This window comes from Lepidochelys kempii, chromosome 2 (assembly GCF_965140265.1).
Source record: "Lepidochelys kempii isolate rLepKem1 chromosome 2, rLepKem1.hap2, whole genome shotgun sequence".
NCBI classification, from domain to species: domain Eukaryota; kingdom Metazoa; phylum Chordata; order Testudines; family Cheloniidae; genus Lepidochelys; species Lepidochelys kempii.
This window is the reverse complement of record NC_133257.1, coordinates 240,594,822-240,617,920: the sequence shown is the minus strand read 5'-3', so window position 1 is coordinate 240,617,920 and position 23,099 is coordinate 240,594,822. Positions and strand designations below refer to the sequence as shown.

Below are 23,099 nucleotides of genomic sequence, written 5' to 3'. Positions count from 1 at the left end.
GCTGGTGGAAAACCAGCTTTCGAGCTTACACAGAACTCTTTTTCAAGTCAGATTTTAAAAATAGTAATTCAGAGGTTTTGATCTGAACTTCTTTTTGCAGAACAGGTGAGAAATCAGGCATCCGTTTCTTCAAACGGTCTTAATGGTGTATTCCTCAACCTGTTTTTAATATCGGCAATACACTAAAGTGTTTAAGATTATCTTTAAAAAATCTTATCATTCTTGATACAAAGTGCACTGAGAACTATAGACACCAAGGGATTAATGCTTCCTGTGAAACATGAGAGCACAGGTATGTGGTTTAGGATGTCTTAAAACCCCACTATAGGTCCCTAGACTTAAATCTCCATTTCCATAATTTTCTATTTAACACTGAAACGACATTCTTATACTGGGTTAATCTTTCTTTGTGACTGGCTGACATTCTTTTTGCTGCTGGAGGAGTGTTGCATACAAATAATTTCTCAAAGCTTACAAAAGCTGCCCTTTTTCTGAAGTGCTCTGAGGAGACAGCCAGTTTAAACACAAATTGAAAGGAGGAGGGGAGGAAAGGCATCAGGGTTTAGACACAGTATGAGGAGGTTATCACAGTAGAAGTGCTCTCTTTTTTTCGTTTGAGCTTTTCAAAAATTTCAAATTAACTGTCTATATGTAACAGTCTGGCTGTTCCCCTAATTCCTTTCTCTGTATGACTGGTATGACTTTATCTCCATCTTATAGGGAAAGCAACTTTCCATTTCTGGGTAGATAAATCCTCAAGTGCAACGGGGTAGATTGATTTAAATCAGGGCAATTTAAATAATCATTTTGAATCAACTTTTCCATTTATACTTCAGTTATTTTCTAAAGAAAGATGCATTGTCATTGGTTGATCTAACCATTAAAACATGTTGATTTACAACTAAATAGAGCCTCCACACTAGATTTGGTACATCTTTTTGATACCTAGGAAGCTACACTATAACTATATACATTTATTTAAGCAACTATATAGCTTTATATTTTCAGATTCTTATTAATTATACATTTTAAGTATGTTAGAAAATGGTGAATGAAATTTTATTTATTTACTAGATAATTAACTTTTTGTTTGATGTGTGTCAAGCTGCATTAGGATGGTAACTGGTATTTAAACAAACACACACAACCACATATAACATTTATTTTTATTGAACAAAATAACCTTAAATGTTTTGGATACATAAACTTATCAAAACATGTTTCACATTTACAACTCTGTTATTTATTAAAGAAACAAGTATTAACAATAGTCAATGAATTAAACTGATTTTTTCAGGTCTGCTGGGAAAATTTTCAAATATGCCTAAGTAAAAGTGACTGGAGCTGAAGTTCCTACTCACCTAAGTCTCTTGAAAATGAGACAGAAGTCTCTTACGTTACGTAGGCTGTCCTGCAGACTTTTAAAACAGTAAATATCATCCCCTCCCACCTCATTTTTATTCATAGGCTGCTTTTTCAACTCCCAATCAGTTTGTCAACTTTGAATGAGTCCAAATGAAGAAAATATTCTTTCTATGCCTGCAGAAGAAGCTAGTGCTGTCAAAAGCTGGGTTAGCATTTCAACAATGTCTGGTTCTACAGACTTCCATCAGTTCATTGGTGTGACTTTCTTTAAAACAGCAGCAGCAGACATGTACTACTTGAGTGGTTCACCTCCACTCCTGAAATTTAATAGGTTTGCCATGATTGATGGGTGATGCCCTTGTTACAGCAGCATCTTCTCCATTACTTAGGTATCTACTCTGGTACTTTGGGTTGAGAATATTGACAAGAAAATGAGATGGAGTAAGTCCTTGATCCATTCACTTCCTTACTGCCTGCAATTTAACTTTTGTTATTGGGGCATTTCTTTCTTCAGTGTCTCTTGAAGTACACTTCCAAATTTCAACAGCATCAGCAATACAGCAGCAATCTTTCTGCAGTTTGTCCAAAGCCATGGAAATAAATTTCAGAGTATTCAGTTCCAGCTTATTTTCATGTCTCTTAAATCCATACTTTGGCTTAGATAGTTTCATTTGTTTTGTCACAATTTTCCTTACAAATTGTCATCAGAATAGGCCAGTTCTTAATAAGTAGCACAAAACAGTCAACCACTGAATTCCATCATACATCCTGGAGGAGAATTAATTTGGATCCTCCTGCTCTCTTTAGTGAAGCTGAAGCAAAGTGGTTGTTACGGAAGTATTTTGCTCTTTCAACATTTTCCTTTATTCATGCAGTTGTATTTACATCTTTGGCTGAAAGATGCACCAGATGAGCGTGGCCCCCCTGTTATAAGTTTCAGGTTCCCTTCATTATCTTCTAGATTTCTTCTCATCTTTACTACATTTACAGCATTGCCTCTGACAAAGCTATGCATTTGACACTTGAATTTTTGTCCAATTTGTTATAGCTTTTACTGTTTCTTTTAAGTATTCTGATATATGGGCATTTACTGATTGCTCCAATTATTTCGGTAAGATAAACAACCACATCTTGTTTCAGAGTAGCAGCCGTGTTAGTCTGTATTCGCAAAAAGAAAAGGAGGACTTGTGGCACCTTAGAGACTAACCAATTTATTAGAGCATAAGCTTTCGTGAGCAACAGCTCACTTCCTCAGATGCATATCGTGGAAACTGCAGCAGGCTTTATATATACACAGAGAATATGAAACAATACCTATTCCCACCCCACTGTCCTGCTGGTAATAGCTTATCTAAAGTGATTTCCAGCACAAATCCAGTGAGTTTGTGTGTGTATGGGGGTGGGGGGATGTGAGAACCTGGATTTATGCAGGAAATAGCCCAGCTTGATTGTCATGCACATTGTGTAAAGAGTTGTCACTTTGGATGGGCTATCACCAGCAGGAGAGTGAATTTGTGTGGGGGGGTGGAGGGTGAGAAAACCTGGATTTGTGCTGGAAATCACTTTAGATAAGCTATTACCAGCAGGACAGTGGGGTGGGAATAGGTATTGTTTCATATTCTCTGTGTATATATAAAGCCTGCTGCAGTTTCCACGATATGCATCTGAGGAAGTGAGCTGTTGCTCACGAAAGCTTATGCTCTAATAAATTGGTTAGTGTCTAAGGTGCCACAAGTCCTCCTTTTCTTTTTGCGAACCACATCTTGTGTTACACAGCACATATTACTGGATCAGTGTGTGCATGGCTAAACCATCAAGACCGCAATTAACAAATTTCCTGTCAATGTTTTTTGCACACGGTTCATTTCCTTCTCATACACTGTATCCAGCAACCTTCCAGCAATGTCTGCTCTGCTGGGTTGAGTATAGCCTGGTCATATTGATTGTACCATATCAATAAAATATTTGTTCTGAACAAGACAAAAGGAGAGAACTTCATGCATAAATAAACCATGCATTTTTTTCATCTATGGAGTCTTGCTGGAATTTGCTGATCCAGATGATAAGTTCTTCCACGATTTTACTGGATGACGAAGAAAGTCTCCCTTTTTTGTTTTTAAGCAGGTGATTTACTCTCTGGTGTCTGTTGTTAGTTGCAGCACTGCTGGTAATACCAGCAGATGGCTCTGAAGCTGTAGACATTGCAGATGGATGTTCATAACTCTTTATGTCTAAGCTGGGCCCTGAAACAAAATGTTTAAAAAAAAAAAAAAAAGTCCCACTCACGCTGAGTATTACTCAGTGCACTTTTAAAGCGGTGCACTGAGATTTGTAAATTGATTCAACGTACTGCAGCTGTTTAAATAGTATAACTTATTGTAAACCCAACTTCATAGGGAAAATAATAAATCATAAGTATTATCTAAATCTATTTAAGTCTTTATTTCTAGCAACATACCAAACAGCTTGGGGAAAAAAAAATTAAATGTTAAAATTCATGAATGCCTGATAAAACTTTACTGTTAAACAGGAAATCTGCACCTAGGATATTTGATCATGTTAGCAATAAAAAATTGTCTCAGAAGTTCAGCAGTTACTGTAAAATGTAACTGATAACTACTCCCACAGCAAACTAACATACCAAACATTTGAGCACACACACTTTGAAATTCATAAGGAATCAAGCCATCCAAAACTCAGCTTAGATTACTGTCAAAAATTTATTATTCACTAGCATAGTAAAACATGGTAGGCAGTGCTTAAGAATGATGCAAAACTAAGTTGACCAATCAGTTGATCCAAATTGTTTCAAACATGTCCACATCATCTTCAGAGTCATTGCATTCTGAGAAGCATTTTTCATAATGTTTCATTCTGACAACTAGATCTTACATCTTGGTTGCACTGTTTACATTTGGCACATGTTCCTTTTTTTATTCAGAGGTACAGGGTTTTCTTGAAAATGTTCCCAAACAGGGACTATGGCGTGCAGCCACAGCAGTTTTTTCCTCCTGTTTCCAGGTGCTGAAATCAACAGTAGAGGCTGCACTCAAATGAATGTCATCCCTTCTTCACAGTGTCCTGCTTTGACACCAGTGTTGCTCTCTTTGGGTTATGTACACTACGTCTCCCTTATTACATATCTACGCCATCACTACCTCCAGAAAAACAAGGGCTAACAACAATCCAGGATTGTTGCTTGTGTAACCCACATGCCTTTTGCACTGCAGTATTTTGTTTGGAGACAGAGGGAGCCAATTGAGAAATTAATGGATTTCTGTTTGTAACTCTGTGTACACATGCCATGAGACAGAGCAAGGAGGTCATTTACCTGAAGTGTCCAGAACCATCAGGAAGCAAGGGCTGGTAGTTACTAGGCAGATCGGTGTTTGTCCATGAGCTGGAGAGTAAGTTTCAATGGAAGGTGGAATCTTAAATATTCATAATTTGAGATCACGTGGAGAGAAGCTATAAAACAGGAGTGGATGATCCTAATGAGATGCATGATGATGTCTCCTGAAGTCAGAGGCCAGATTCCAGTGCCTGTGATGATTTTGCCAGTCTCTTGCACCAAGTAGCACAGCCCCTGGATTCCCCCACAGGATCAAACCCTTAAACAGTATATGATGTATTATGTCATATTTATAAAGTTTGACCTTAAAAGCTAGATATTTTTCCCCTGACTTTCTTTATAGAGAAAAGCAGCATTTAACTCAGTTCTTGATAGACTCGTGGATTCAGCATATTTTTTATTTTAATATTTTAAGAGATTATAATTTTAGGCCTTAACAAATCTTGCATTAGATTCAGATTTAATTGTAAACAGGTTTATTTTTTTAAATAATTATTTAAATAATATATTTAAATTTTAAAAACATTTTTATATTTTTCCCAAAAAACAAACAATTTTTTATCCCCCTGATGTGCAAAGATAAAAATCTGTAGCTTGCCTTTCTCTCATTCCATCAATGTATTTACGTGTGAGCAGAGGTTTTTGAAGTATTATGATAGTCTGTACAAGGCATACTATGAGGGTCTTGATCCTGAATTGGGTCAAGCCTTCCTTTTTCTAAAAAAGGAGAATATTTGTATGCATTTGGTTTTCAGATTAGTTATTTTTGCCTTTTAAAATTTTTAATATTTTAAGTCTTGCATGGAACTTCATTTTCATATGCCTAGTTTAAACGTAAATTAATCTCGTTTTCATTCTGAAAGCATGAAGCCAAGATCAAGTCACTGACAGAATATCTTCAGAACGTGGAACAAAAAAGGAGGCAACTGGAAGAGTCTGTGGATTCCCTTAATGAAGAACTAGTCCAGCTTCGGGCACAGGGTCTGAATTATTCTTTATATTTAAGTATGTAACCATTAATGTGGCCATGCAGTATGCATAACTGGCATTGGAGAAGATATGTGGTTAGTGTTTGTCTTATTAAGATAGCAATCTAGTGCTATATAATGTGTAATTTAGAAGTATTAGAAAACAAAGTAAAGTAGTTAGAGATAATGTATTTGGAGACACTTGTCTGAAAGAACTATTCAGAAAAGGATTAAGATACAGATATAAGACTGCACCTTAATCTGTCTGCATACGAAAAACTTCATGCAACCTAATTCAAGGTTTAAAATGAAACGTAAGTGTAAATCTGATAGTTGTTCCTATGATTGACTAGGCTCTGTAACTGAAAACTTTATTTTCTCATTAGAAAAAGTCCATGAAATGGAGAAGGAGCACTTAAATAAGGTCGAAACTGCAAATGAAGTCAAGGCAAGTTAATGTATTTTGCTGTTCCTTAATAGTTTTATATAAAACTTCATATTTTAAATAGTAAAACAAATATTTTTTTTCTATAGCAAGCTGTTGAGCAGCAGATTCAAAGCCACCGTGAGACCCATCAAAAGCAAATTAGTAGCTTAAGAGATGAGGTTGATGCAAAGGAGAAGCTTATTACTGAACTCCAAGAGTAAGAGTTGTGCTGTTAAAATATTTTATTGATTTTTACTTAAATTTTTATACCTAGCAGATTACTGAATTCCTTAGGATATTAATTTCTGGGTAATATTTGATTATTCTGATTTAATTAGTTCTTCAGTTAAGTCTTTAACCATTCTTCATAGTAGTGAGTAGGATAACTGTGGTGTCACCTGAGGTACAGTGCTCAAAGCAAAGAATGTCACTTTTTTTTTTTTTACACACTGGTCTGTTGGTGCTGAGTTTCAGGGTTTCTACAAGTGATGAGTAATGAAAAAACAATGGCATTTAGCATTTGGAAATCTTAACTTTAGTGTGGATAAAATAAAGATAATATACTAAGCATCTATTGGTATAGTGAAAAAACCTTTCCAGCATTGTAAACCTGTTTAATGTGAGCATGATGCTTTGATAAAGAGTTCATTCATTTGACAGATCATTTCATTTGCTGATCATCTATCAGATAATCAGTCCTGCGTAACAATTAGTTGCAAAGATTTCTGTTTAAATTTATAATGCAGTCTGAACAGATTCCTTTTGGACCTTATAATCCTTTATTAAAGGGAGCAGAGCACTTTCTGTCTCAGCTTAGTTTTGCTAAGAATGGCATATAATGATGAAGACTTGGAGCATTGTTGGAGTATCATTATGTTTCTATATATTTGTATATTAATCCTAACTTTCTGTGTCCAGCCAAAACCAGAAGATGATGCTTGAGCAAGAACGTCTTAGAGTTGAGCATGAGAAACTGAGAGCTACAGATCAGGAAAAAAGCAAAAAACTGCATGAACTTACGTAAGTAATAATCATACTTCAGGCAAGAAAATGTGTGGCTGCAAATCTGAAAATTGTAAATACTAGTGAGCTGAAGTGGTGTGGGAGATGTTCATTACTTAACACATTACTAAGGATACGATTCTGTCACAGAGGTCACGAGTTCTGTGACTTTCTGTAGACCTCTGAGACTACTTCTGAGGCAGGGCCGGAGCAGCTGTCAGCCCTGGGCTGCTGGAGCAACGGCTGCTGGAACAGCTGACTGGTGGCCACCCGGGGGTTGATGGAACAGCTGGCCACCATCCAGCCCTGGAGCAGGGGGCAGGCGGAACTGGCTGGCGAGGGGACACTAGAGCAGTGGCTTGGGTTGGGTGAGCAGCAGTGGTCAGCCCCTGCAGGGCTGGAGCAGCTGCAAGCCCCAGCAGCTCTGTTTGTCTCTCTCTGCCCCCGAAGGTCGTGGGCTTCCATGAATTTTTTTGTTGTTGTTGTCCGCAGCCTGTCCCTGACTTTTACTAAAAAAAAATACCTGTGACAGAATCTTAGCCTTACACATTACTTAAAGCCTCCAGAACTCTGCTTATTCTGGCTCAGCCACACCATCTATAGTCATGATAATTCCTCCAGTATTAGAATGTTATATTAGTTTGGTGCCACTTTGCTTCAAAGAATAGTCTGTGTTTTAAGAGAATTGTTTTCCCTCCCCATGGCAGCCACAGTTACTTGAGGTTTTTATTGTGATTTAGGAATTCCATTACTGTTCTGAAGTGGAAATGGGCTACTACTTGTAGGATTGTTCACTCATCTTTAATATTTTTTCTTCCTCTCATCTCACTGTTCTCCCCTTCCTCTTTTTAAAAATCAAAGTCTGAAAGTGTGACCTCATTCTGAGGCACCCCTCCCCCACCCCCACCCCCAAAAATAAACATGCTACCATTTAGTTGGCTGTAATGCCATTTCTTTATGGGAGAACCATTTTGGATTACCCACATGCCAAATTTAAAATGGGTAATGGTTTGCCCAGTGCATGCAAGATTGAATTCTCGTATAGACTTCTTCAGGAAACTAAATAAACTGTTTAAGGGAATTGGTTATGATGGCTCAAAATTGGATGTACAAATGTAAAAAGAAATTTCTCTAAATGCCTCTAGCCAGAGGAGCTCTCATGGATATCTTTTTAAAGACTTTGTCCAAAAATTCATTGATTTATGTGGGGACTGGGACACAGAACATATTCTAGTTTACAGAAAATTGGTGAGCATGTATTTGGAAGGGTTACCAGAGAGTTGAATGCATTGTTTTATTGACTGACATGGTAGAACTATGTAATTTACATTTACTGGGTGTCATGTTTTGCCCTGTAGTATTGTAGTTTTCCATAAAGACAAAACCTGAAATTTTTATTCATGCCTGCAAACTTGTAGGAGATTTTAATTTTGTGTAGCTAAAACTTGAAAATCAGTTATGAACTTGGTTACATTGGTCTGGGAGCTGCTGGTTAGTCAATGACCAATGGCAAAACAAAATCCCTTTTAGAGTGATGGCAGCCAAAGTATGTCTAAGGTCTAATATTATCAATCATCAGAGATTTTTAAACAAATGCCCTTACACCAGTGGAAAACGCAGCTTTGTTTTATATCCTGGTAGGTTACGATTTTTTGGCCCATAAAGTCACTTCATTCTAACTCTTGCTTTATGTCCACATCCCTAAAGCTTCAATTCCAACACAATTTTTGTATCTGCCATCTTGAACTGTAGGAGTTAGAAACTCTGGTGCTGTATTTATACCATCTGAAAGCAACTTGGGACCAAATTATATCAAGCATTAATCTCTTAATCTAGCAGTTCCTCATACAGTATGCATAACTGAATCATATGAAGTTTTGATGGCATGAAGTGTAAGATTATCACAATTAGATGATTTTAAAGTGTAGGCCAAGGTATTCATTTTTAACTTTTTACAATACAGTACAGTATCATAAATGTGCATGGCCTTTTCAAACCGAAGACCATGCTGAATACTAACAGTGTAAAACTTCTCTAGTCTCAAACTCAAAAACATATTTATAAATTTGCTGTGGCTCCCTCCAGATGAGATCTGAAATGTAGTTGGAGCTCATGAGCATTTCCTGTTGCAGCATTAGAAGTGGTAGAATAGCTTAATCAATTTAGACTTTTGGTGATACTGGGTGGGAGGAAAATGTTGTTATAAAGACAGGAAAAAAAAACTTGCAAAGTTTGGTTTCCTTTCTCCTTAAACCCAACACTGATTCCCTACTTTTCACCCTTCACTATGTTTTTGATCAAAATACAGTTCCTGGGTCCTTTCCCCAGTATTCTGCCTGAACTCTCCAATTGCCTCATAATTTGAAAGAAGCTGAAACCAGAGCCCTTAACAATAAAGTTGATGCTTATTTCTCAGGAACGAATCTTAAATAGGATGATTGAGAGAGCCCTATAATGTGATTGGTATCATTAGGCTGTTGTATCTTTTGGAAAATGGAAATCTGAACTGCTCATATATAAAGAAAGAAATCAGTAAAACAACATGAAAAGTTTTTTTCAAATTGAATAAATCCCTCAGCCCACCCGCACATAATATCTGTTATCTCCTTGACAAGTCAATGTTAGAAATATTTGTAGGAACAGTAGATCTTTCCAAGCAACGGCTCTGGACCTATAATCAGAACTTTTCAACCTCTGGTATGTTAATATAGCTGTTTTAGGATGTTCTATAACTCAGCTGTCTGAACTGACTTATTAAAATCTCTTTTAACACTAATTGTATACAAATTTTCTCACCATATCCCTGCTCTTCTGGTCTTGGGCTCTTGAATTCTCTGCCATTTGTGACTGATTGTAGGGTGGTTTTGCACTTTGCATAATTAAGGACTTAATCTCCTTTCATTTTGGAACCTAAAATAGGATTTATAAGGTTTGTATTTTACACAAATATAAATGTTTAGCTGTATTAGTGTATATATATATTGTGTTTTGATTGTTAGGGTTATGCAAGACAGAAGAGAACAAGCAAGACAAGATTTGAAGGGTTTGGAAGAGACTGTGGTAAGTTATTACAATGTGTACTTAAGATAAATGCTTGTAACTTTTGTTCCTGTTAAGAATTGTAAGCTGTAAAATACTTATTTATTGTTTTAGGCAAAAGAACTGCAAACACTACACAACCTTCGGAAGCTGTTTGTTCAAGATCTGGCTACTAGAGTTAAAAAGGTAACATGGCATGATAGCAAGACTTGTCTCTATTTAAATGTGGTAGTAAGTAAGTGAGCCTAACTAATTTAATGTAATGTATCACTCTTTTCTGTTTATTACCATAGAGTGCAGAGATTGACTCAGATGATACGGGAGGCAGTGCTGCGCAAAAACAGAAAATTTCCTTTCTTGAGAATAATCTTGAGCAGCTTACAAAAGTCCACAAACAGGTATAGTAAAACTTAAGACTAAATGAAATTAACTTTAGAACTTCAATAACTGTTCCTTGTTCGAGATGTATTTTAAAGGTATAATGCATGTGTACATATTTGTATCCTGGAGTAGTTGTTCATACACTTCAGAGATGCTTGCTTGTCTCAAATTTTAACTTCAATTTTTAATATTAAATACATAGACTAATGTATTCCTGTGAAGGTTTTTTACAATTTAGACTGAAATGGTGGTGTGTTTGTGTATATATAATACAGTGGTATCTATCTATAGTTTAAGTGGTATAGTTCTATTGACTCTTAATACCTAACAGGAAATTTTACTGCTCATATTTATTATTTTAATTAGTTTATTCAGTTTAAACTTTCAACAAAGTAAGTGTTGTCCCGTCTATTATGGTTACTTTCATCTTGCTACAGTGTAATTATTATTTTTTCAGGGAAAAATTAAAGATATTTTGCTTATCCTCAGCTGGTACGTGATAATGCAGATCTTCGCTGTGAGCTTCCTAAACTGGAGAAACGACTTAGAGCTACAGCTGAGAGAGTTAAAGCTTTGGAGTCTGCACTAAGGGAAGCCAAAGAGAATGCATCTCGTGATCGCAAACGATATCAGCAAGAGGTAGACCGTATTAAGGAAGCCGTGAGATCCAAGAACATGGCCAGAAGAGGACACTCTGCACAGATTGGTTAGTAAAGAAAATACCGCAGTTTCCAAACATGTTTTGGTTAACTTTTCTTTCCTTTCTATTGTTCTTCTTTTTGGATAACTTAAGGCCAAATTCTGTCCTGCATACATGCCTGCAGCTCCTAGTAATGTCAGTGAGAGTTGCACATGTGAAAAAAGGCAGGATTTATCACTTAGTACAAAAACTGCAGAAGTTAATTTCAGTGTACAGTACATGCAAATATTTGTAAGTCATTGCTTTGTTGACGTGATTTGTCTCTTCGGTGGGTGGGCTTTCACACCATGTAAAACCTCACCTGCACGGAACAGTAACTACCAAGGTGAATGTTCTGTCTCCTTTAAAAACAAAAGTTTGAACATAAACAAAAAATTCTATAATTTGCTCTGCAAGTCTTTGTTATACTTTTGTGATGGCAAGATTACGAAGTGGCTATCAAAACAAGGGAAGGGACAAGAAACTTAAGTGTACTCAATTTCATTAGCAAATTAGTAATGCCTTTGCTAAAGTAACAAACACAATTTTCACAGTACTTTTTTGGTAATTGATTTGCTTAGTTATGTATTTTGAATAGAAGGATCTCATCAAAACTTGACTCTCATGTCTCTCTAAAACTGGAAAATCCAAGGAGAAAATGCAAGATCTAAGACTTCTGTAATTCAATGTTTTGAACTTAAACACAACAATCCTCATCAACTTCCATTCCGAATGCAAGGTCCATTCTTTCAACTTTGCCTTCTCTAATATCAGTACAAAGCAACATGTACTTCAAAACAAACAAAAAAAGCCCAATCTCAAAACACTCCATTGCTTGCAAAATTTCCCCTCTAGCGAGGATGAGAACAAAACCACATGTGATGGATGTTACTCAAATCTCTTAATGCAAGACTGTAAGGCACTTGGATACTGTGGTGGTGAGAACCGTATAAGAACATGGAATAGAACATACATTTTATTAATTTATAAAAAATTACCCTAATTTCCACTCTAAACAGTAGGATAGGTACAAGTTACTATGCGCAGTAATTATCATAATCTGTAAAGCCATTCCTCTGCATGCTTAAATATTGAAGGTGCTTGCCAATCAAAATATAGTGCTTTTTACTCAAGGATTTAATGCTGTGGCTTAGTACCTGAGCAGCTATCACCTACCATGATTTATTACACAACATAAAGAATAAGATGGTATCATCCCTAAAAAGAGGATGTTGCCCTGTGGAATTTGTTGCCAAGGGATGTTTGTGAAACTATAACTGGGTTCAAAAAAGAATAGGTAAGTTCATGGAGGATAGGTCCATCAATGGCTGTTAGTCAAGATGGTCAGAGATACAACCCTGTGCTCTGGATGTCCCCAAGTCTCTGACTGCAAGATGCTGTGACTGTATGACAGAGGATGGATCACTCAATAATCACCCTGTTCTGTTCATTCCCTCTGAAGCATCCGCATCTGCCACTGTCAAAAGACAGGGTACTGGGCTAGACAAACTATTGGTCTGACCCAGTATGGCCATTCTAATGCTGGGAACAGAAAGTGATGAAAAGAGTTAATCTCTCTAAAATGTCTTGCATTCACAGAAATTGGTAAGGCTGGGAAGAAATGTATGCTCAGAGAGCAAGTTCTGTATCCAAAAAATGATGAGTCACTAGACAACTCTTTTATAGCTCGCATTAATCCAAAATACCAGTTATTAAACAGGAGTTCACTTGACACACATTCTTCTATTATTTGTGGGAAGTCACTGAAAACAATTCTGATATCCGATCTAGCTAACCTGAGGGTGGTCTAACACAGCATTATTATCCATTTTTCTTGTGTTATACAGTAACAGCTTTCAACCTCAGATTTCAATGGCAGATTAAACAACATCAAGAGTATTTGCTTATTTAAACCTGAAAACACAGTAGAATCTTGCCAATCAGTCTATATTGAAAATGGATTTAAAGATTTGTTGCTCAAAGAAGTAGGAATCTGGAAAATTTTCTTTGTGCTGCTGGGGTGGGGCCAGTGCAGTGAGCGAACGTTCCCCACTGGTCAATAGCAGAGCACCACCTCATCCACTAACCGTAATCCAGTCTTCACTGAAGCCCTGAGACAGGACTGGAAAAGCTTTTCCCATCTTGCCTGTCTCCCCCAAAAGCCATACTTCTGAAATGGGATCAGGATAAACCCTGCAGAAAGTGTCTTATGTTTGCTGCAGAAGTAGGGGGGAGAACTGCTGTATTAAAATGGTTTTGGTTGTGCAGACAGTAGTTTGCGTTGAGGGGGGAAAATAGTCCCTTATTTCTGCTTCCTCTTAGATCACCAGAAGGACAAGGGAATGGGGAAGATTTGAGGGTCTCGTTCTACCTTTGTCACAGAGCATAGGGAGAGGCCTCTGATATGCTAGAAAAAGGCCCTGGGCTGACCTATTCAGAGAGTGGCTTTCTGTGAAAGGCCAACAGCTAGCTGGACAGGGAAGGGGGGAGGTAAACTATTTTAGTCCAATTTTATAGAATTGTGCATGCAGATTTCTCTGAGCATACCAACTTTAACTGTAACACAAGCACAGAGCTTCTTGTGCTTCCAAAATCCCAGTTTTAGAGCTGTACCCTCTCTCCTACTGCTGAGGTCAGCTAGGCTTGAGAAATTGCTCCAACTTCAGAGCCCTAAGAGGAGAGTGGGACATGTCCTGGGCCTATTTTATGATTTTTGCTATAAATTGGGAAAGGATGAGGGAGAAAAGGCCCTTCCCATGTTGAGTTGCTGGAGAGTGATGGTAGTGCTCCTGTCCCTGATCTCCCATTCTCTCCCTGGGGGGATTCCTAAAGAGGAAGAGAATCTGTAGCTCGATAAGGGCCATAGCTTCATTTTTGTCAGGGCGTAGCAGCTGTTTGCCAAGATAAGACTTCACCCTGCTAGCTTTCAGCCTAGGCCCCAAAACTTCTCCAGCTGGTGCTGTCAGCTAAGAAGATACCTAGTCAGGATGTAAGAGAATGCATAACCACCATGAACCCTGTTGCTATATATGGTGATCACACTGGCAGATCTTTTGATTCAGCTTTTTGAAGGGAGGATCTGACAGCAACTGCTGAATGCCTGATGTGGTACACCTTAGCCATTAGCAAAAAGTTGGCACCTCCACCTTTGGATATTGCACAGCTTCTGCAACTGCATAACTCAAGAAGCTCAGATATAACAACAGCAGAAACTTCAGTAGCTTGTTTTCTTGATGAGGCAGAATCAGCCTGGTTGGGCCTTAAGGCACAGAGTAACTGAATTTGCACATAGTTCTTCACCTAGTTGGTTTTAAAAGATACTTAAACATCTAAGAGCAAGCTTTTGCCTACAACAGTTGTTGCAGCCTTGTGAACCTAATTTTAATTATCCTAATTAGCATTCATCTGTTTCATACAACCAATCATATGATACATCACCTGAGTATAACAATGTGGTTGTTATAATCCCCAAAACATCACTTCCTTAGATTTTAAAAATGTTTTTCTCATTTTAGAAAGCATGATGCAAATAGTAAAAATATGCATTTCTCAGGGTGTCATAAAACAAAATATTAATGAATTTAAACAATAAAAGGTCAAATGATTAGAATTGCTTGGTATATGATTTCTAACAGTCACATTTTATTTCGTGTAGCTAAGCCTATCCGTCCCGGCCAGCATCCAGCAGCTTCTCCAACTCATCCAAGTGCAATTCGTGGGGGAGGTGCGTTTACTCAAAACAGCCAGCCAGTCACACTGCGTGGAGGTGGAGGACGGCAGGATAAAGTGTAAGTTTCTCTTTGTCTCTAAGGTGCTACAAGGACTCGTTGTTTTTTGGTGATACAGACTAACATGGCTACCACTCTTAAATCTTTCTCGGGGCTGTTTTTTAGTGTCTCCTTAAACTACTGTATTTCATAGTTTGTGTTCGTAATCCATCCAGCTGTGTAAACAAACCACTTGAATATTCTGTGGTTATATCTTGCAACTAGAGGACTATGCTAAAATATGTAAATAAGCAGCCCATACTGTTGCCTCCTTTTGTACACCAAAGTCCAGTTGTGTAGTAAAGGGGCAGTTCTGGGGTTAGGAATCGTACTTCTAATTGAACAAAATACAGAAGCTGTAATGTATAGATCAATTTGCCACAACCATACTACATAAAACATCGAATGTATATGTAAAAATACTCTTGCTGTTTGAGTTGAGTTCTCAGTGTTACTTTTTTAAAGTACTATACAAAGTGCTTCAGTGGTCAGATTTTCAGTAACTGAGATTAGTATGTGATTTTAAAAAAAGCATGAGAGTATATATTACAGCAAATGAGCACTTACTGAAATCAGTGGGACCCTTCACATACTTAAGTACCAGTGTTGATATGGGGCTTTAAAACATATTTTCACACTGATAGATTCATGGCAGGCAGTTGGTTGCTCCCCTCTGCTCACTGTAAAACATCGGCCTCATTTTGAGTATTCCATCTGTCTGAGCATCTGCTGCACAATTAGTTTTCTGTATTGAAACTGTCTGCGTCTTAGGTTGAAGCACAGTTAGAGCCCTGCAGGTCTTCAGATCCTGTATATGTAATAAATCTCTCCTTAAAGACTCAGAATTTGGCTTTTATCTTAGTTCCATTCTTTCCTAGTTACTATTAACATATTTTCTAAAGTTTTCCTTTACACTGGTTTAAGTTATTGAAGGCTATTAGGGGTTATGCTTTTTGTTTCTGGGATTAGAGAGGGGCCAGGGAACAGGAGTGTGAAGTACAAGATTTTCAAGTCCAAGTCTCTTAAGTATCAGACAGCGAACTGATGCTGGCTGTTGATTAGCACCTAGATACCCTGGTGATTGGCTGTTTTATAAATACTCAGATCATAGTTCTCTCCCATTGATAGGATTTGTATATTGACTTTCTCTTACTCTCATTGCCTATTGAGCTGTCATCTCACTTGGAAAAGAAAAAGAACTTCCGCTCTTCGTAGCTGTATACTAGTTGGCATTGGGAAATTCAAGCAGGTAGACTGTTAGCTGTTAGACTGAGTTCTTAAGTTTAGCAGATTAGCCAGCTAAGAGAGATAAGTGACATAACTTTTGAAGCCTTAAATTTTTGTTGTCAGTGCTAAGAAAATCACTTCTGCATTAGGTTATTGCAGTGCTCCCCCCGGGGGGAGCGAGGGGGGGAGGAAAAGAGGGATAGTCATCTGGGCTAGTTAGAAATGAATTTTTTAAAGTTTTTAAAAAATGGAAGAGTTGTGAAACTTCTGTTTAACACTGGGATCTGCAGACCTCCCATTGATGTCGGTAGTAAGTTCCATGTGTCCATCAAAGGCATGGTAATGGCCCCTTGTATTTATGCTTTTCACATTTAATTTTACAGAGTAAAAAAACATTACCAGTGTATGGACAAATGAAGTTGTGCTCTCTTTGAGCAGTTACATCAGTTTTACCACTGAAAACTCATAAATTACTCCTCAGTGTGCAGATCATGTCAAAAACCTTATCACCTGTTCCTCTCTACCTCCCCACTTTCCAGCCACCCAACAATGGTATTTTGTTCTGAACAGGTGTGTGGCAGAGTGTGTGGGAGATTGGAAATGTAGGTACATTATTTAACCATTTCTGCCAGGGTTAGTATGGATATTTCACACTTGAAACTTACTGAGTGGCAGGCTTTTAGGGGTCTTGGAAGAAACAGGGTGTCCACTTTTTAATAGGTAATGTAATTTAATTGTTTTCATGAAAAAATATTAATAAAACAAAAGAAGGGTAATTATTAGTCTACTACCCTTACAACCCAGCCTTTTGGGGATGACTAGTGGGTAAGGATGTCTCATTCCAAAGACCCCCTTCTTTCTAAAACAGCTGTAAAGATACAATTTGAAGAGCATCTTTATCAGGTGCTGCACCCAACCGCCACCCGCCTCAGTGAAAATTTTACATGCTGAAAACTGCCAAAATATCAGTTCTAAGTAGCTGCCAAATTTGTATACATGGGCAATGGTCATAGGAAGTATTGGCATATTATGTGTTTGTATTAATGTAAGAACAGCCATACTGGGTCAGACCAAAGATCCATCTAGACCAGTATCCTGTCTTCTGACAGTGGCCAATGCCAGGTACCCCAGAGGGAATGAACAGAACAGGTAATCATCAAGTGATCCATCCCCTGTCGCCCATTCCCAGCTTCTGGAAATAGAAAAGAAGACACAGGATAGAAGTCTTTTTTCCTGCCTTCCAGGGAATTGGCTACATAAAACAATCGTAATTACTGCAAGCTACTTATCTTCCTGTAAATTGTAGACATCAAGGTATTTAAAACAAACATGCCTGTTGCTCATTTTGACATTGTGAGGTATAAAGCAAACTTCAGACGGTCAATTTGATGAAACCGACTAAAGGTTGAAATGGATAGGGATATTAAAAATAGCACTAAGCACCTTGTTCTTAATTAGTATAAATGATTATATTTCATGTCATTGGCATATGTTTGCATATCTGTTTAACTGTTTTTTCTTTATAGTTGCTGAAAAGTAAATGAAATATGAAGATGATTGGATATCATGCAGAGTGTGTCATTCCATGACAATAATCTCTCCCATTGAGGATTGTAGGATTATTTTTTGAAAATGTATAAAATATACCTGGCCTGTACAGCGCTCTCCCCTCCTACAAATTCTGCTGATTTCCCAACAAAACTAGAGTGCAATTTTGGCGTCTTGAAAAATGACATGTTACTTCAAGTGTAGCTCTGTCCATTACAGTTTGTCTTTCATGTCTTAAATTTAGTCTGCACTGTGCCAAGTTGAATGTATGTTAAGAAAATCTTAGTTCAAATTTCCTAGCTTAATTTGTGTACATTTTATTGTCTGAGGGAATGTGGAACAATGTTGACATTTTTTTTCGTTTTGTTTTTTTAATTTTTACCACTTTAAATAACACTACTTTTCCCACTCTAAGTTAGAACAGCACTGTGCATTGAAGTTCTCCTTAAGTGATGTTCTATGTAGCCAGGACTAATATTATTTGTACAGTGTGAAAATACTGAAGTGTGCTTATGACAGCTGCCATCAGGCACTTAAATCTTGAAACCACAGAACTAAAGATTTCAGTTTGAACAAGGCTGTTTAACTGTTATCTCATTAAGTACCTGTAATGTTATTTTGAGTTAAATACTGTACAAGTAACAAGAGTAAACTTAAGTTTACATGGGAAAAGGCTTTGGCAATAGAATATTTCATCTGTCCTGTTCTTTATTCTATGCATAGCTTGATGGAATGAAACCATTCTGCTTCATTCTGATGAGCTTGTTCACTGTCACCTGAGTTGGACAAATGGATATTTTTCACTAATTTAGCATACACTGAAATGAGCTAGAGTAATTTAGGATTCAGTTCTTATGTTTCCAATACTGTATACATACTGGAATTCTTGAGATGAAATTTAAACTTTCAATTTGAGAAAATGAGTCAGTTGAAGAGCTGGATAATTAATTAAAATCCACTAATAATGGAGGCAAAGAAACATTTTCATAGCTGATACAGCCAGTAATCCCAGAGACGTATGTAAAAACTGTGCTAAACTGAATTGTATTGTAATCTGTTTACTTCTAGAAATATTTAAATGTCTACTCTACAGTAGTTGTATCAAACTTTTTTCTTTTTCTCTTTGCAATATAGTTCTGTAGGATTGGCTAACAACAAACAAACTGTTTTGGTTTTGAGCTGATTTTTCAGAAGTTTTGAGCACCCATAACTTCCACTGAGATTAGGATCAGGCTTTTAATGTGGTAATTTCATCATTTGTGTAATTTATTCCTAGGGTTTTAGCCACTATATTTTTAGAACAGTCCTTCTCAAAAGATAGAAATGTTACCAGATCTTTGAGAGGGAAGGAACTTAGCGATATGAAAGAGAGTTCAAATAGTTTTGTCCTGAACCAGTTAACGTTATCTTTAATATTAGTGGTCTGACCTTTTTTGGCTATTCATCAGGCATAATGGAAACCTAAAAGCTCCATAAGGACCTCAATAGTAAATCACTTTTTAAAAAACTTTTTATACAAAGTAAAATATTTGTGCTATGATATAGCATACTCAAATCTTAGACCTTAATTCAACATACTTTTTTCTGTTTCCTTGCTAACTACTGCAGCTTGACTTTTGTAATAGGTTAGATTTTTAAACCTATTTGTTTGCATCAGCCAGAAATCCTCAATGTTTTGGAGTTTTCAACCTTTAAAGACCTATTTTTGCTCTTTGGAGTGTGTTTCTATCAGTCCTAATCGTGCAAATTCTTCTGAAGCATGATAAAGGCAGCATATCAAGGAAAGAGGACAGTGAAGTGGCAGTTATGATAGATGGTTTTAAATGGAGTCCTCCTAATGGAAACAGCCTTGTCCATTATCTCTGAATATTAATTGCACATTTTCAGACCTCTACATATTTTACTTTACACTGGCTAAAAACTGGCTTCCTTGGAAATATTCTCAGATGAACAGGATCTTTTTCTCATGTAGATGGTAGTTTCATTCCTGTAAGTAATGTATCACGGGTATTGGTGCTGAACATTGCTGTGTAATAAGCAGTAAAATAAACTGTAACTAGCATGTAGCTCAAAATGTACATCACTTTTTTTATATCTAAGCTTTTTTGTTTTAAGCTTTTATGAAGTTTACCAAGAATTGCAACTTACAATTTTCAAAGGAATGGCTTTTTTGTTCTTTTTGATTCAGTTATGGTAGGTCATATGGACAGGACAGTTACTGTTTTGTAAATTAAATCTGTAATAGTCTGTTAAATGCATTGCTGTTTCAATTTGCAGTCTGAGTGGTTTTTATTTTTATGTTCCTCTGGATCATATTTTTTAAAAATGGTTTAGAGTAGGAACTTAAATAAAGGAATAATATTTATTCATGGTGAGCAACTAAATTATTTGCATAACTTAAATACTGACTCACTGCTGTGTGTAACTCTAAATTTGACATGAGATGACAAGTCTACCTGTGGAACACAGTGACTTAATTTCAGTACATGAAGATGCATTAAAACATAATTGGTTTGGAGAAGACGCCATCTAGTTTTAACTTACCTGCATGCTGTAAATGTATCTGTGTTTAAATAAAGAGGAAAAAAAACTTTGAAATGTAGTGAACTTTATTAAGACCTTGCAATAGTGTCATTGAGTCAGCTTCATATTAATACTTTTCACTTGGCAAGACAACATGTATTTTGTTGTGGGTTATAATCATTATACTCCACTTTATTAGAGCCTTTGTTGTGTAGTTAATGTCGGTTAGTGTAGGTGTTGGAAAAAGATTATTCCATCAGTCTTAACAGTTTGCGTTTTTTCACTCTTGTAAATTCATGTTATGAAAAGCTTCCAAGATTGATTGCATCTTATTCATGACAAGACTTTTAAATATGGTGTGAGCTGCTTCAGCAGTGGATTTGTCGACCCACCACAAAGACAGAGGCATTGATAGTATATGCTGTTTTCCTAAATAAACTGATATGGAGAAAAGAGCTTGGATTTGATTTCCTTTTCACCAGTATCTTCACTGACTCCTACAGTTGCTTCTAATTAAGTATGAAATCAGGATAAAGCCAAAATCTCTCTTCTCTCCTCCTCTCTTCCTCCCTCCCCTCACCCCCCCCCCCCCAAAAAAACCCCACCCCTCCTCAGAATGATTTGTAGGGGATTTGCTTGATGTAGAAAACACACAGGCACTCTAAATACACAGGCCTATGTGGTAGGTGTGAGAAACTTCTAGGTATAGAGACTTCCCTAATTGCTCAGTGCAGCCCTTTCACTTGGCTTGTCAGTAATAGTGGTCACACTGAACTGGCTAAAGTCTGACTACAGCAGCCAGTTCCTTTTTCTTAAAAATGGGATAAAAGCACATCCATGGATATTAACTGCTATTTTGCCTTTAAAATACTTCAGTACACCATTTCCTGGTTATGGGAGAGAGTCATTACCAACCTTCCACTACGTCCCCTTGGTTAGATTATGTTTCATAAACTATTCTAGAGGGCAGGTTAGAGTGACAGTGGGGAAGAGAAAGTATGCTGACACTGCTTCTCTCCCTCACCCCAGCAATTTGAGGAATGCAAAAAATGGGTAACAGGGCAGGAGTAAAGCAGTCTGAGGTCATAGGCACAATGGCAGCATGATGTCCTCCCCATACTGTGGCTATGCTCTCATGCACCAACAGAGGATGCCTTCCCATTCTAGACAGGGATGGCAACAGGGAATGCAGCAACAAGGTCCCCCTACTTCAAGAGCCAGAGGGCTGCAGCATGTGAATCCCTAGTACTTTTACCGAGGGTATGTCTACCCTTAAAATGCTACAGCAGCACAGCTACACCACAGTAGTGCTTTGGTGTAGACACTACCTATGCCTGTGGGTGGGGTTCTCGTTGGTGTAGATCAGTGTTTATCAAACCGTGGGGCACACCCCCTGGGAGGGGAGGTGCAGAGAGAAGGCCAGCCATGATGCGGGGCAGGGATGGAGCACCATGCTTCCAGCCACACTCTGCCCTCAGACCAGCTCTGTCTCCAACCCTGTTCAACCTCCAGCCTCAGCTCCACTCCTCCCCTCAGTTCTATCCTTGGCTGTGCCTTCAGCCCAAGCTCCCCAGCTGAGGAAGCCTTGGCTGTGTAGTAATTGGAGAGGGGGGCGCAGACAGATTCAGTTACTGGTAAGGGGGGGGCGGTGGCAACTGAAAAACTTTGAGCACCAGCTGTGTAGATAATGAACTCCCCTGAGAGGGGGTAGCTAAGTTGATGGAAGAATTCTGTGGACCTAGTGCTGTCTACGCAGGGACTTAGGTCACCATAACAATGCTGCTGAGGGCTGTGGATTTTTCACACACTGAACCAATGTAGTTAAATCAACCTAATTTTCTAGTGTAGATAAGCCTAAATGGACTGGGCCTATTAAACTCTTTTCCTGCTGCGCAGTCCATTGTAAAGGTGGCAGAAGGCTCCACCAGAGCAGATGGTCTTGGAGTTAACACCCCAAATGAAGTGAATGGGGCAATTCAAATCTAAATTATTGCTTCCAGCTTTCTGCCCACTTCTGGCAGATGTCAGTACACCAGTCATACTCCATTCACATTTTCTACACAATCATGAGGTGAGAAACTTTTAAATGAAAGCTGACTGAATCTGTACTCACATGACTCCAGAAACTGGGGTTTTATGTGCAGACTTATAGTACGTATGCCTTGATCTGGGCTTGCTTCAGCAGCAATGCAGGAAAGAAGCAAAATAAGAGACACACAAAAATCTGCCCTTTCAGCATCATGATACATCTGAAAGATGGCCACTTTGCACAAAAATTTTCAATACTATAGGGTTAAGAGGTCAAAGCAGAATTCAGCCTCTGGATCCAGTTACCTCAGTTTGTTATATTTTTCTCTGTCCACATTATTCCAGATTAACAAAATGCTTTCTAGCTTTACTTAATTAAAATGTTGCATAAAAACAGGAAAATAAGAGGTAAGGGAGGTACTTTATTTTAAATACTGCTACCAGTCTTCTCAGCCTTCTCTAGGCCTTTAGACTTCAAATCTAATTTTACTAGACCTTTCTGAAAGCAAGACAATTTTCTCAAAAGCCTTCCTAATTGACTTTTTTTGTATGGAGCCATGTATTATACAGCAGGATAAGTAAAGGATAGTAGATAGAGAAATAAGCATGAAAGCAGTTTCATTAGTTCTCCTGGGCACAACCAACTGATCGAAGATCACTTAATCGATCTCTAAAACCAAGTACAATTAAACCCCTTTGTCATCATTATCACAATTCAGGGCAAGAGCACCTATATTCCCCTTCATGATCCAGCAAGGGTACTCACTCACTCTTTAGGCTTCCAGCACCACAG

The 23,099-nt window shown here is 37.7% G+C and overlaps 1 protein-coding gene across 5 annotated transcripts in view; it reads left to right on the top strand.

Moving 5' to 3' along the window:
* Window positions 1-20,353, top strand: part of KIF5B (kinesin family member 5B) — a 67,957-nt gene extending 47,604 nt beyond the window's left edge. For 2 of the 5 annotated variants that reach the window (XM_073334409.1, XM_073334408.1), the window contains exons 17-26: window positions 5,581-5,722; window positions 6,072-6,133; window positions 6,220-6,329; window positions 7,031-7,132; window positions 10,114-10,174; window positions 10,268-10,339; window positions 10,447-10,551; window positions 11,024-11,240; window positions 14,869-15,001; window positions 17,734-20,353. In XM_073334409.1, coding sequence (XP_073190510.1) covers window positions 5,581-5,722; window positions 6,072-6,133; window positions 6,220-6,329; window positions 7,031-7,132; window positions 10,114-10,174; window positions 10,268-10,339; window positions 10,447-10,551; window positions 11,024-11,240; window positions 14,869-15,001; window positions 17,734-17,740 — 1,011 coding nt within the window. In that variant the 3' untranslated portion in view covers window positions 17,741-20,353. Of the gene's footprint in view, window positions 1-5,580; window positions 5,723-6,071; window positions 6,134-6,219; window positions 6,330-7,030; window positions 7,133-10,113; window positions 10,175-10,267; window positions 10,340-10,446; window positions 10,552-11,023; window positions 11,241-14,868; window positions 15,006-17,733 lie in introns of those variants that run through there. The other 3 variants (XM_073334411.1, XM_073334407.1, XM_073334412.1) reach the window with 3 other exon arrangements.
* The last annotated feature ends 2,746 nt before the right edge of the window (window positions 20,354-23,099 follow it).